Below are 15,627 nucleotides of genomic sequence, written 5' to 3'. Positions count from 1 at the left end.
TGAGCATAACTGGTGGTTCAGAGCTGAGTCAGTTTTCTTCTTGGGCTTCCCAAAGACTGGTATTTCCCCTAGCTCTTCTTCCTCCTGCAGGCCAACTGTGGTCCAACCCCCAAGTTTCTAGGGACACAGAGAGAATTTAAGGTGCTTTGCCTTGAATTCTCTTCCAAGGTGTTGTTAAATCCTGCAAAGCAATCCAAATTCAGGATCTTTCCTTTAAGGTGCACCCCCCCCCCCTACAGCTTGACCAACCCCAGTTGTAAATCTGGAGGAACTTTTATTTATTGCCTTATTAGGGCAAGGAAACTCTGTTCTCCCTACCCTTTTCTGGAGACTTGTGTGGATTCAATTCTGTCATTTTATATGAATTGGTGGTATTGTTCTTAATATTTTCTGGGTTGCCTTAAAATGAGGTGTGTTGGGGAGAGGGTGAAGCAGGATGGGGAGGAGAAAGGAAGGGCTCCCCCTTTCTGCTTGTTCTGTTCAGGAACACAGCATGGGAAGGGAAACTTCTGGCCTGGAAAAGTCATCACACAAAAATAAAGATCAGTGTTAAACACTGATCACCACTCCAACTGCAGCCTTTGCCATGAATGTCCGTCTTGTGTGTCACCAGGGTGCTCTGATGGAGAGATGACTTTAATTGTGCTCAATAAGATATCACCTTCTTCCCAGATTGAGAAAGAGTTAATTCTTTCTCAAAGACCAGAGCTGTCCTTGTCTTTTCAACCTGATTCACAGATGTAATAAAATATGAAGCAAATTTATGATCTGTTTCAAGCATTTTATTGCTGTATTTTTAAATTCATATATGCACATATAAGAACTATGATCTGTGAATAATTTGAAATGCTAGAGTTGAATGATACATTTTAGATAAAACATAACCATATCTTTATATAATTATCTCACGTTAAAATAAAAAAGAAAAATAGATTTCTAATGTGGACCAAACTGAATAACTAATGAGAGTCATAAACTGCTAACCAAGCATAAATTAACATCTTCATCAAAGGCTAAAGTGGTGTCACTGGTTGTATAAAGCAAGTATTATTTCTCCTTATAAGTTTTAGATAAAGTCCAGGTATATTTTAAGGATTTATTATTTACAAATACTTCCCAGTCATTTTTACTAGGAGGATGATTGCAACTCAAACCTGCTATGCTAATAAAGGTGTTTAGGGATGAGAATTTAGATTTCAGCATAAAAGTGCTTCATGACCCAACCTCATTTTACACATTTATTCAGCTCTGGCAATTACCGAAGGATTTAGTACAAGGATTTCTCTGTTAAATATGTTTATGTATTCTTTGAAGAGGAAACAATTTCCCCCTCTGGGTGGTGGTCATGACTGTGGTGGATTATGTACCTAACTTGTGAAAATGCTAAATCATTCATTGTCAGTTGCAGTAAATGCAACTAAATCTGCTGTGGCCAGTCTCTCTGTAGTATTGCATTCAGAATCAAGTGCCAGTGTCAGTCTGTGCCCTTCATTCCAGACTTGGATGAAAGGAAATGACTTTCCCAACTAGGCTTTCACAGTGACACAGAGAGACATGAAAGGAAAAAGACCTCACATTTTTGGAATGTTGGACCCATCAGCTAGTGTGATCAAGTAATACTTGGGTCTCCATAACTGTAATTTTCTTTTGCAGAAACATCAGGAATACATATATTTAAAGTGTAAATGTCTTAAATGAGTGAAATTTAAAAGGTCTGTAATTGCTCATCCAATTGATATCTTTGAGCAATTAAAGATTGCTTTCTATGAAAGTAAAACAATTATCTGGATGATGGGAAATGTGGTAGCAAATACAAGTTATGCCATTGGTTCAGTCATCATTTGTGACCCCTTGCCCTATAGAAGAGCGGTAGATGTCATCATCAAGGTTCAAAGGTTAATGAAAATGTTCACCAGCCTGAGAGCCCTTCTTCAACTTTTGAAAATATTATTTAGTCTACTTTCTGTCTTAAAAGTGAAGATAAATTTTATAACTTTTCAGTAGGATTGAGTTATTTTAAAATTAAATTAGTTTAAAATTATTTCAATGATGAATCATTAGATAGCAATACCTTTACCTGATTTTTTGACCTCTTTTCTTGCTTTGTGCTATAACAACACAACTTGCTATTGTAGGTACAAATAGATAATGATTCTTCTATCTCTAAGCACTTTTTCCATTGTAGTTTGCAATATAGTTTTTCCTTATATCAACTACTCTTTAGAATCTGGCATAATCATAAGATTTTTTTTTTAATCTAGCCTTACTCTGAATAGAAAATGAACATTATTACTTACAGGATCATGCTAATTCCAGGAAATTATTCACATTTTAATTTTCTCAGTAAGGGCTATATAGAGTACAAATGAAAGTTAAGGTATAGTTTTCAAAGAATGTCCATTTAATTTCCATTTGGAAAAAAAAAAGGAATGCTGATTCAACCAGTTCAAAGGATCAGGTGCATCTTCTGAAACAGTTGGCTTCTGTTCCCTGCTAACAGGAGGATGATCATCTCCCAGTCATCATCTGTGACCCCTTGCCCTGCAGAAGTCAATCAGTCCCTCCAAACCATTAGTGTTCCCGAAGAAACGCCAGGTCTCCCAGTGCAACACTGAAGTAAATTACCACAAAAGGACCATTTTATCCTCACCATTGCCATTCTGTTATAGACCTTGTTGAGCATTTGCATTTCAATTATGAGAATAAATTGAGTAATGCCCAAATATTCCTCAGTTTTATTCATTATCTGTTGAGAATGAAGAAAACTTTATAAGACAACACCTAGCTAGACTGAAACTCCTCTCTCACTTCTCATTCTTATACATCTCTTTTCCCACAGACTAGAAGGTAGTAAAATTTTTAGGCAAGCAAGGTCAGCATTCCAAATTTAGTGCTTTCTTGGATCTCTTTTTATCCTACCTATAGACAAAGTTCAAATGTATTGAAAGAAACTCTGAACAGTGGACTGTTTAGGAAGAGTATCAGAAGATGCAAACATATACATAATGAGGTGAGGGATTAGTTTGCATTATTCATATAGCATAGCCATTTCTCCCCACAATTTGCTTTTTTAAACCAAATGTCACCCAATTTACTCCTGGTAAAGATATGAGACAGAAACATTCAACTGTGATTTAAAGGTTTTTTTTATTGTAAATTAAAGAATATTAAATATTTCACTTGTAAAATATTTGAATACATTCAACACTTCTTTAAGATAATTGACTTTTTGAAAGTCTTTTTGTATCATTTAGCAATAGAAATGGTAAGCAAATGTATCAAGACAAGAGTTGATTTTTTAGAACATTTCAGTCTAAACAGGTTTTGAAATGAAACTGGTGATACATTTTCACCTGTTCAAATGTGTATGGATTAATTTTTCATGAATTAAACTAATCTATTCTAGATATTTAATATTATATACATTTGGGCTAAAAAACAAAACTCAATGGCCAGCGTCCTAACACTATAAGAGTAGCCTTGAGTAATGGCACAATTTTATAGCATTGCTCAGTAGGACTGAAAATGGAGCTACAAAGTTTCAGGCTAACTTTTTTTCTAATTGAGTATGAGTACCTAACAATGTAGTGCAAGTAAACAATGGTTTCCAGCACTGGAAAACTTAACAGGTTAAAAAGTGCCCATTTTAAAGGATGGAAAGTATGGTTTACACAGCATAGCCACTTGGTCTCTGAGGAAATCTTCAGATTCTACTGTTGAAGGAAAATGTGTTTAAAGGAAGTATTATCCAAATTACTTTTTATGATGAAAGAAGCACACATGAACAGGGGTGTTTGAATTGTGTCTCCTGGATAATGACTGGAGATCTGTGGACAAAATGGAGCTAGTGCAGCAACGGCAGCAGGAAAGCCAGAGCACAGCAGACGGAAAGGCCAGCAAAGCCAGTTCCTCAGCAAGCCTGATGTAGCAGCAGGGCCTTGAGCCTCTGCCAACCAAATGGGCAAGTGTAATTGGTCACTGATGTAAACCATTATTATATATGCACTTACCTCAAAATGTAGGTGTAGCCGTAGAAACGAAAAGGCAAAAATTTAGAACATATGAAATAGTTACAAAATTCTGGAGGTTTAATTAATACTTTGTTTTGGCTATATTTTTTAAACATTACCACAGTACCTTGAACTTACATATAGCCATTTGTTGATGAAGTATGTGCATGTGTACATGCACATATATACATATGCGTACATAAGAATGTGCGTGATTTTGTATGTGTGTGAGCATGTGTGCAGAAGCCAGGTGATAAATTGTAAGAGTCAATTTTTTTCTTTCTACGATGTAGGTTCCAGGGATGAAACTCAGGCCATTAGGCTTGACAGCCGACAGCATTATTCCCTGAACCATCTTGCTGGTCCTTTTATATGTTTTAGCTTGTGTAATTTGCTTAACATAATTTATTGTAGAATACTACTTTCTAATGGCTGCCTGGAAAATGCATATTTAAAAGGTACACTAAATCAGATACTAAAATATTAAAATAATTTTAAAAAGAGAAGTTTATTATTTACAACTAAAAATAAAACCAAATAAGTTATTTATATTTTTTTTCTCTAATAAAGTGTATATTTGTGAAGGGGAAGGTTAATAGTGCCATATCTAACTACTTAGTAGAAATGTTCAGTGAGTATTTAGTTAAATAAATGAATTGGGAAAAAAATAATTGTAAAATATTCCTGTAACAAACACATGACCTGTACTGTCATCCTAAAATACATGCATGCACAAGTATAAAATGATGTTTGATGGAGTTACCTTGTAATGAGGAAACTGTAAGCCAACTATACCCCATGGAACAGCGAACAGATAGCAGCAGTCAGTGTCAGGACCAGGTTATTTCTTTTAGAGTTGCTGGTCATTGAGGTCACAGGGGCCCCCTAAATGTTACAGGTTATAGTCAATGTTCTTAGCTACCATCGAAAATTTTATAGTAAGACCTCATTTCTAAAGACATTGCATAATTGCGTGATATAGCATGGAGAAAGCAAGCTAGTACTGTCCTGGAAACTTCATTCCTAATTGTGAGCATTCACATTGCTGGAAGGTGCTATGAATATTACGGGTGGGGGGGGTGGGGGGTGGGGGGTGGGAGGGTGGGTGGGAAGGAAGGAAGTAGTCACCAGTCTTACTCAACTCTGACCCCTATGAGCGGTCGGTCTGTAAGTGAGCGAGCGGTCTGGTAAGACATGCTCATAGCTGCAATACTGCTCATAGTGGCAGAAACATTATGGGACCAACCAGTCACCTTAAGATTCCATTTGAAGCCCACCTCACAAGCTTCACAATACTTAGAACTGCTATTGGAGCCGAGAATTTGTGGCTAGACATGGCATATGGTATACAGGAGAAGCTGACATTATTATTCTGATAAATGAATATAATGTATGCGAAGGGACCAGGCAGCGGTGGGGTGGTGCACGCCTTTAATCCCAGCACTTGGGAGGCAGAGGCAGGTGGATTTCTGAGTTTGAGGCCAGGCTGGTCTACAGAGTGAGTTCCAGGACAGCCAGAGCTACACAGAGAAACCCTGTCTCGAAAAACAAAACAAAACAAAAAAGAAAAATACCTTCAAATGAGTTATTGTTCTACCCATAGATTGATGCATCTTCTCCGAAACGGAATGTGAATTTGATTTAAGTGTGCGATCCCTGGTGATTCAACCAGGCTCCAGTACAGCCACATATCCAAGAGTATAATGACAGTACAGACTGTCCTTGAGGAGAGGAAGAAAAAAAGGGATATAAAGTTCTGCAGGTAGGTGAAGTGGATGCATCTGGGAGGAACTGCGGGAAGGGGATGAATTTGAAAACATCATACAAATTTGTCTCAGAGTCGTGAAAATAAGAAAAAGACTAAAGTTTTATTTTTGTTTAAGTGTACGTGCTTATGGCTACATACGTGGATGCCACCTGTGTGTGGATGTCCGCAGAGGTCAGAGAAAGGTGGTGGAGCCCCTAGAGATGCAGTCATAAGCTGCCTACGCTGACTGCTAGGAACCATACTCAGCATCTAATGAGATCATCATGTGACTTTTCTCTTTCAGTTTGCTGATATGGTGGATCCTGTTGATGGACTTTGCATATCCCTGAACCATCCCTGCGTGGCTGGGATGAAGCTTACATGATCTTGATGGATGATGTCTTTGATGTGTTCCTGGATTTGATTTGTGACTACTTTATTGAGATTTGTGTGGTTGATGTTTGCAGAAGAGAGCACGTTGTCTTCTGAGAGGCTTCACCTAGCAACTGACTTAGACAGATACAGACACCACAGCCGAATAGTGGATGGATCTTGGGGCCTCTTATGGAAGAATAGGAGGAAGGATTGTGGGTCCTGACAGGGATAGGAACTCCATAGGAAGACCAGCAGAATCAACTAACCTGGACCCTTGGGGCTCTCGGAGTCTGATCTACCAACCAAAGAACATACACAGCCTAGACCTGGGCCTCCCCACTCATGTGTAACAGGCATGCAGCTTGGACTTCATGAGGATCATCAACAACTGGGATGGGAGATGTCCCAAAAGCTGTTGCCTGTGGGTCATGTTTTACTAGCTGGGCTGCCTTGTCTAGAATCAGTGGGAGAGTAGGTACCTCGCCTCTAAGAGACTTGAAGTGCCAGGGTGGGGGAGGGAGCCCTACCCACTCAGAGGAGAAGGGGAGGCAGCACAGGGAAAGGATTGTGGAAGGGTGTGACCAGAAGGGGCCGTGAGCAGGATATAAAGTGAATAAACAAAAATAAATACATAATCGAAGAACCAGCAAGAGCCCTTGAATGCTGATCCATGTCTCTTCCCCTCAAAGCAATTTTTAAAAAGACAAAAATTTGCTCATGTATCTCTGTTACACTTCACAATTGTGTGTGTTCAGACTAAGTTCACATGTGTTGGCGATAACTAACCAGGTAGAACCCATGACTTTCGCTTAATGAGAAATGAGGCCTTGCTATACAGTCCTGGAATCACTTAGTCCCCAAAGCTGGGATTGTAGATATGTGCCTTGCATCGGTCTAATTGTTTCAGATAATATTTCATCACCCATTTTATTTATTTAAATTTGTGTACACATCTTTATATATTAAGTTAGAATATTGGCTAATTTCATGTGGTTTTCCCTGCTGCTGTAATAACAGTGAAAGCATACTGATTGTTGAATTTTACAGTATGAGAATGATCACCATCCAGCCATTAAGGAAGACTACATATTCTAATACACATCAAAAAGAAAACAATACTGTGTTTTGTTAAATGCAAAAGTCAAAGTGTACGACTCAACACAGCATAAGCATGCATGTGTGTATAAGTGCATATGTGCTCCTGTGTGTGTGTGTGTGTGTGTGTGTGTGTGTGTGTGTGTAAAATCCAAGCCCCTATATAAAGTCAGTAACTTTCAGGGTCAGCACACTTGGTGGCTGGACTTTACCACACAGAGCGGGATTAGATATATTTGCATGCCTTAATTCATCTGGTTGAAACAAATGGACAAACAAAACAAATAAATGTCCCTCTTGTCAGTTTCTGATCGTAGTCTTCATGTTCCCCTCTAATTCCAGCACTTGGGAGGTGGAGGCAGGCATAACCTTTTATGAGCCAATGGCTGGCATTGTCCATATTTTGAGGTCCAGGACAGCTGAAAATATGTAGTAAGGCCCTGTCTTACTAACAAACAAGTAAGCAAGCAAGCTGCAACAAAACAGCATGAAACAAACAACAGTCTCACAAAACAAATCCCTGTTAATCACAGGGCTTCCCTGAAGGCTGGAATTCACAGTCACTAAGTAGAGTGCCATGTCCCTTCTCAAACATTCCAATTGACCAGTCCCTGTGATCTGAATTAAAACAGAAACATAAACAGTAAAACAAATCAAACACAAATTATACTTGGAGGAATGAACATTAAAACCAGGTCAGAAACATTTTCCAGAGGGGAAATTCCAGGAATCTAGGCTCAGTGGTCAAGTCATCAGAAGAAGCCAAGTAAAGGGAGACTAAGGAAACGGACCCATAAAACAGGAGTAGGTTGAAGATGCCAGGTTCAGAATACAAACCATGTTTAATAAGTTTAAAGGGATGTAAAGGGGTTGTGAAAGGTACATTAAAGGAACAAGATATTATAAAACATAGCCAGGTAGAAATAAAGAACAATGAATTATCAAACTGAATAATGCAATCATTGAACTTAGAAATGCCAAGAAGAAGAAAACCTTAGAGCTAAGATGCTAGAGGCTCAAAGTCAGCTCCAGAGCCCATTAGAAGGGAAAAGGCCAGAGGCCTCGTAGGATGGGATATATCACATTTGCTTTGTTTTTGGAGAATGAAGGGTGTCATAGACTTGTGTGGAGGAGGTGAGTTGGTTAGAGCCAGCATTTCAATAAAGACCACATTGTATTTACACACAGTGCAATATTGCTTAGTCTTAAAAAATGAATTCTGACATTAGATACATCATAAATGATTTAAAGAATATTAAGTGAAGTGAAACCTTATCTAGTCTAATATCATGAATTATACCTTGTGTATTGGCTTTTACTTTTAACTTGGTAGAACCTACAGTATCTAAGAAAAGGGAGCCTCAATGGAACAGTTGCCTTCATCAGATGCCTGTGGCCATGACTGTGAGAGACTGTCCTAACAGATGATTACGTGGCACAGTCCAGCTTCCGTGGGCAGCATCATTGCCTGGGCTTGTGGACCTGGACTGTATCAGAAAGCAAGTTGAGCAAAAGAGAGTGAACAAGCCAGTACGTGGTACTTCTCTGTGGTCCCTGAATCATTCCTGCCTTGAGTATTGGCTCTGATTTCCATCAGTGATTAGAAAATATGACACCCAATAAATTCTTTTCTCCCCATGGTACTCTTGGTCACAATAGTCTTATCTTTATAGCCACAGAAAATCAAACTAGAATATATATGAAATCCAAAAGAATCCAACTCAGCAGAGAACAAAATGAAAGGTGATTACAGAGGCCGAGGAAACTGTAGAAGTGACCAAAAGATGCAAAATAGCCGGGATGAAGACAGTCGTTTGGAGATGTATGTGGGAAGAGGTTTTAGTACGTTGCTTTGTATATATAGCAAACCACAGAGCATTGTATGTTTAAAAGTTGCTAAGAGGATATATTCCAAATGCTATTACAACAAAAGTGGTTTGATTCCTTAATTTGAGCTAGTTTAATCATTCTACATCTTTTTCGTGAGTCATAACTTCCCTTTGCATTCTGTGAATTTATATCATTATAAATGGTCAGTTTGCAATTTCTTTTTTAAAAAAGAAACAAGATTGAGAATAAAGACCACCTCATTAAAGCAAAACCAGAGTTCATGCTGGTAGACGTTCATGCAGACAACATGCAAAGAACCAAAGGTCTAGGAAAGAGAAAAGAAATTCAACCGTGTTATATTGCCTAGTATGAATAGCATTTTAGAATGCTGTTTTAAAATAAATCTCCTTTATAATAAAATTTTCCAAAGAATTAGAATTTCAAATTAATACAGCATAAATTAATTTGGTTTAATTATATATCCTGTGAGTTTGCGTTTTGTATCACCATTTATATCAAATGTCAGTCACTGGGGTAATTGGTAATAGAAATCTTTTACTGATCGATACAGACTGTATGGTAACCTATCAAATTATTTTGTATAGTTTAATTTGATAGTTTAAAATAAAAACTAACCTTCAAGTCCAAAAGGCTGTGCATAAATAATGCTAGTTAATTTCTCGGTTTATATGGAAACATTTGGTAATGGGTTCATTGAAGTATTAGATGACACCATTTATACTACAGACCCACACTACCGGCAGTGCTATTATAACTTCAACATTTGCCTCCACAATAAGCCTCATACTAATGTCAAGGGTAACTGCTGACTTTAAAGTAAGCTTTGTGTTTCCTATACATTAGAATTTAACAATATCTAACTTGAACATGAGCCGTCTTACATAACAATTAATTGTGTTCTATTGAGATGTAGAATACAAAGTTATAAAGAGCATTTACGGATGATTAAATATTGAAGGGAAGCTGGAACATTTAATCTTTTGCAAAACTCATTTACTACAAAAGCACCCTGGTGATGTAGACATTACTGATATTATACTTGAAGGGAACAATTTCATAGTGTGTAACTCATGGGGTATAATTTCCCCCTTCTCTAGAAAACTGGAAATTGTTAGGCTGTCCATGGATGGCACAGTTTTCCGGCAGTACATAAAACCATATTAGAGGATTTCCATAACTAAAAAAAAAAAATCACCCCAGAACAAATTTATTACTGGAAAAGCACATTCACTACAAATGATAAAAATCATGGTAAGCACAAACTTGAAACCATTATTTTACCTTATCCTGACATGATTGTCCTGACATTTTTTTTACACCATCATGATGCTTTATTTTATGACAGGTTTTGTGACCCCAAAACAAACTGGATTGATATTAATCGAATATAAATTTGCTATTTTCAAACCAACAAGGGTAGTGGTTGCATTTGGGTAAGTGCAGCAAATCATGGAGCCCGGCGCGTGCAGCCTTACTCTGCAAATCTCTGCCCCACTTTCAGCTTCTCCAAGATTTTGCCTTGTACCTAAATGAGACGTCAGAAGCAGGATGCTGAACGCCAAAAAACATACGACTGCGGTTTAGTCTTACAGGCTTCCTGTCAATTATTTCTAAATCAAAATAAGTTAAAAATATAACCAGTAGTAGCTTCATTTCAAGAATTGCAAAATATCTGCCTGGACATTTGCTTGTTCCAAGTCCAAATGGTATAAGGTAAATCTTCAGCTTTTTTCCTCCTTTGAAAAACGTTGTTTTCCTCTTACCATCTTCTAAGAAGCGATCAAACCTAAATTCCTATAGGGAATAATAGACATTGTTAAAAATGACATTTTTATGGGTTCGAGTTAAGTCCACAAGATTGGTTTTTGTTTAAAAAATATACATGAGGAAGTAAAATCTGAACATATGAAAGTCATACTCAAACTCTCAAGAACTTCAAATGTTACAAGAAACACCTTTATCCAAACACATCTCTTTTCAGCTCACATTTCTCTTGCTTTCTCTTATTTGGTACTCTATGCTGTCACAAAATACTGAAGTCTGGATAACTGATAAGGAAAAGCATTTCTTTTGGCTCAGGAATCTGGAGTCCCAATAGTCTAAGAACCTGCTGTTGATGGAGTCTTGTGCTGTTATCAAAACAGGAAACCATGGGGCATAGTGGCACATTCAGAAAAGGAAAAATCAGAGAGAAAGTCTCCTGTTATAGTAACCCACTTTTCCTGCAGCCAGTACACTTTCAAGAGATTGATAACAGAGCAAAGGCCCTACCCATAACAAGCCAACCACCTATCACAGTCACCCAACGCTACAAAAATGGCATCAGATTTCAGGATGAGTTTTGGACAGAATACACAATGCTCATATTATAGAGACTGCACTGAGTTCTCTAAGCACAGAGAGGCTACATCTATTTCCATTTCTCTCCTTTAGAATAATGACCTGTATATATATAGTATTATGGGTAAAAGGGTTCTCCTATACTGCTACTACCATTTCTATTATGAAGCTAATGAATCTTAGCAGCCACAGTTTGTTATTCGTTTATCCTCTCAACTAGCGACTGATGGATGAGTACCATGAATTTAGGATTCAGTGTTTATGTTTGGATTAAAGAAACAGGAAATAATAAGATTCAACAAATCCCCAGAGAAAACCTAAGCTGCAGAACAGATTTTGATTTTTTTCTATGTTAATGCAAATTTCTCCGATAAGGTTTCTATTAGAGTATAGTCTGCCTGGGTTAATTCTGATTTCTATTAGAGTATACTCTTTTTGGGTTAATCTGACCTACATACTTATCAGGCATTTCAGACATATAAAGAAGCTATGCTATTTGCTATAGAAAATTAGAGAACTCTTTTTTTTAGGGTAGTTGGCTTGCACTCTTAATTTCGCCACGCTGCCAAAATGGTCCAGGTCAACTTTCATTTGAGTGTTAAAGGGTACTTAGTGACCTTACTTTAGTCCATTGTGAATTAAACTTTCAATTAAATTAATGCTCGTGGTTTGAGTTAAAATGACCAATTATTTTTTGATAGAGCTCATTAGATCTGCTTAACCACCACTTTGATATAAACTACACGATGTCAAACGAAGAGAAGTAAGTAGGTCAGATCCAACACATCTCTGGTTATGGCAAAACCCGAGAATGTGAATAAATTATGATCTATCATATTACAAATGTTTAAATCATTTTAATGGCAAACTTGGGAAGGTTGGGACAATCATTTCCCTTATCAGCATTTGGTTTACTTTAGTTTATTCAGAATATTTAATTTATGTATTTGAGCTTTGAAAACCTTTGTACAATTCCTACTCCCCCCTATCATGCAAGTCCATAAAATAATGTTGGCAAAATTACTTAGCATTTGATAGTTTTATTTTCTAACAAGTGATACTTTAAACAGATTAGAATAGATTTATATTTTAATACTGTTATGGAATGTATCCAAACACATCTAACCAATGCAGAATTGAAAATTTTTGTTCATCTCTGCAGCAAATACCATGATACACATGGAAACATGGTATCATGGTGAACAACTTTCATCTCTGTGGTCCATCAATGCCTTCCAGAACTCAGCACTAACCCTTCTTGTTAGCATCCTTAGCATTTTTTCTTTCTTTTTCTTTTTCTTTTTCTTTTTCTTTTTCTTTTTCTTTTTCTTTCTTTCTTTCTTTTTTTTTTTTTTTTTCTGAGACAGGGTTTCTCGGTGTAGCCCTGGCTGTCCTGGAACTCACTCTGTAGACCAGGCTGGCCTCAAACTCAGAAATCCGCCTGCCTCTGCCTGGCATGTGTTGGGATTAAAGGCGTGTGCCACCACCGCCCGGCTATCCTTAGCATTTCTTAGCACTCTTCTTCATGATGACCAATCTAAGCACATTAGTATTCTTCCTTAGAGCTTTCTGTTAAGGCCAAATAGCTTAAGTAAAATTTAACATGAAGCACAACCCTAGAAAAAAGGCTCACTATAGTTCAGTGTTTGTACCAGAAAAAGCAAAAGAGGAAACAACATAATTTATGGCTTCATTGTATTCAAATAATGTAAAATAAGCCCGAACTCCCATGGCTGCCCAGGCTCTTCTGAGTGACCTCCAAGGCTGTCCTGTGAGAATCCAGGGCAGCTCCCTCGAATTTCTGTTCTCCTTTACTTTGCTCAGAAGTAATATCTCAAAAATCTGTATTTTGTGCTTTATCTATAAAAGCTAAAAAGGAAACTATAAATAGCATTTACTCTGTAAACCATCATCATGGAAACATAATATCAAATAATATTTGAAAGTAAATTTGAATTTCAGTTTGTTCCACTGCATATGCATGGGAAACAGGTCTGTGTCTGGAAGGCCTGTGGTCTCCATTAGGGACTTAGTTTAGTTTTAGCCCCTAAAGGGAGGCATATTATAATCTCACCTGAGCTATTTGGGGTAGCAAAGATCAGCAAGTTCCACTTAATCTCAGTATTGATCACAATTGTTTAAATCCTCTGAGAGACCTTAGGGTGTCAGAAGCAGGACTGGGTGTGGAGGGCACTGAGAGGACCTACTGCTCACTAGGCATTATTCTGCTAGAATTTCCCAGATGTGCTCACATTCACTGAATCGCATTGGGTCCAGGAATTTGAAGCAATCTGGCCAGTGCCACAAAGGACCTCAAGGAGAAGTCCTTTGCTTGCAAAGAGAACAAGAACACAAGAGAGGTTTGTATTCAGTCTTTCCCTGTACCTCATCATGCAAGGTGATAAAACTCCAACCATCTCACAAAAGGTGGCAGAGTGAGAGGGGAATTCACTTTTCTCAGCCTACCTTTGAGTTTTCATAGTCTGCAATACAATGATTCTCCCATAGCAGGGTTCCACATATGCTTGCCGTACTAATGAGCAAATAAGACAAATGTCTATTTTTAAAGTGGTATTCACATTCTTGAAGCAAAGATAGGTTCTGAGTGTGAATGTGCGCATACATGGAATGGAAAATGGCTGAGAAGTCAGAGTTTACAAACAGCAGACTGATGCTCAAGCCCTTGGTGCCCAGTTTGCATAGGAGATATACTTTTTTCTTCTGCTGGTCTGAGATTCAACTCACAATCTTCCGGACTCCTCCAAGGGCTTGGGTCACTTCTCCAGCTCTGCCCTTTGTAGCACACACCTTGTCTTGTAGCACTCCACCATGCCTGGCCCTAGCACTACTAACACATAATTTTGGCTGTTAGATTCCTAAGGTTATCAATCAGATTTAAAAAAACACAAGAACCATGGGGTTGAAAGGTGGGGGCTAGGGAAAACACAAAGAATGGTGCCTATAGGGATGGTGGCGATCTGGAAAACATTTTTTATTTGATGACAACAATAACTCTGATTTAATTTTCATGAATAATAAACTCTGCTACTAATTGAGTCATTACAAAGAAAACCGTAAGTGGAAGTAAAAAACTGTAGGGAGAAGTGGTGTGGTTTTAACAAATATCTTTGAGATTTAACTTCAACTGTTTTATTTATTGCTTCTATACTAATAACTGTAAGTTTTGTTCTTCACAAATTCAGAAATGAAGCCTGTCCTCTGGAGAATGCACACTCAGTGGGCAAGGCTCGACACCCGCTTGGTTGTCATTATCTGCATAATCCTTCTCCTAAGAAACCATGCAATACTTTCCTTGCATGGTAAGACATTGGCTTTACTGGTTAAATATATACAAATTATGTAATTGTTTTTGAAGTCTGTCCTCTTATTAATTTCTTAATATTATAACTTGGGTTGGCTTCAGAACATTGTGTCTAAAAAGCTATATTTAAAAGTTGTTTATCTATAAAATATTTTTAAAAAAAGAGTACAGAAGTTTCCTTTTCCAAAGGTGATCGGTAAATATTAGAAGTCAGAGCCCCCCTTCATGCAAAGCATGCGCAGAACGTAACCACACTCAATTTGCATGCAGGGGGTGACTCTCTGAAGTGGTATTAAGGGATGAACCAGGGTGGATTAATTTCCAGTCTTTGATATTCATTAACTCCAGCTTGGGGGGGGGGGATACAAGGAGATGACACAATTACCCTCAGAGCTTCACCAGAGAGCAGCAGCTTTACAACCTCAAGTTCATAGTGCCGGTGCTAATTGATCAAGCAGGGCACATACCTTCAGCTGAAAGGGCTTAACTACTGTTTTGGGCTAACTATAGTGATGACAGTATTTGACTTCTGAAGTCAGCTTCACTTTGGAAGTACTCAACAAACCAACAAACCGGTTACCTTTATTTTATACCACATATCAAAAGCTGGCCCCCTATGGGTTTCAGAAGCTTCTCCTCAAAAAAGAATCTAACTTGGTGTCTAATGTCAATGGTGACCAAGTAAAAATGTCCATTTCATTTAAATTAAGTGACATTTACAGTTATCTGGATTTCTGTTCACAGATCACATAACTTGCCAAATTCCTAGGGAAAAAAAAAAAATCTGTAGAGGCCAAAGCCTGACTGTTAGAGGGAAAACACAAGCCATTACCAAGGTGCATCAAGCCTCCAGTGGAAATGAAGGAAGAGTGAATAGAAGTGAGCTT

General features: G+C 37.8%; 1 protein-coding gene across 1 annotated transcript in view; it reads right to left on the bottom strand.

Moving 5' to 3' along the window:
• Positions 1 to 8,050: 8,050 nt before the first annotated feature.
• Positions 8,051 to 15,627, bottom strand: part of LOC127683490 (cytochrome P450 7B1) — a 168,096-nt gene continuing 160,519 nt past the window's right edge. Inside the window, exon 6 of the mRNA XM_052180766.1 lies at positions 8,051 to 10,872. Within this exon, the coding sequence (XP_052036726.1) occupies positions 10,576 to 10,872 (297 nt within the window). The 3' untranslated portion in view covers positions 8,051 to 10,575. The remainder of the gene's footprint in view (positions 10,873 to 15,627) is intronic.

Source organism: Apodemus sylvaticus, chromosome 4 (genome assembly GCF_947179515.1).
Source record: "Apodemus sylvaticus chromosome 4, mApoSyl1.1, whole genome shotgun sequence".
NCBI lineage: Eukaryota > Metazoa > Chordata > Mammalia > Rodentia > Muridae > Apodemus > Apodemus sylvaticus.
This window is presented reverse-complemented; position numbering and strand designations above follow the sequence as displayed.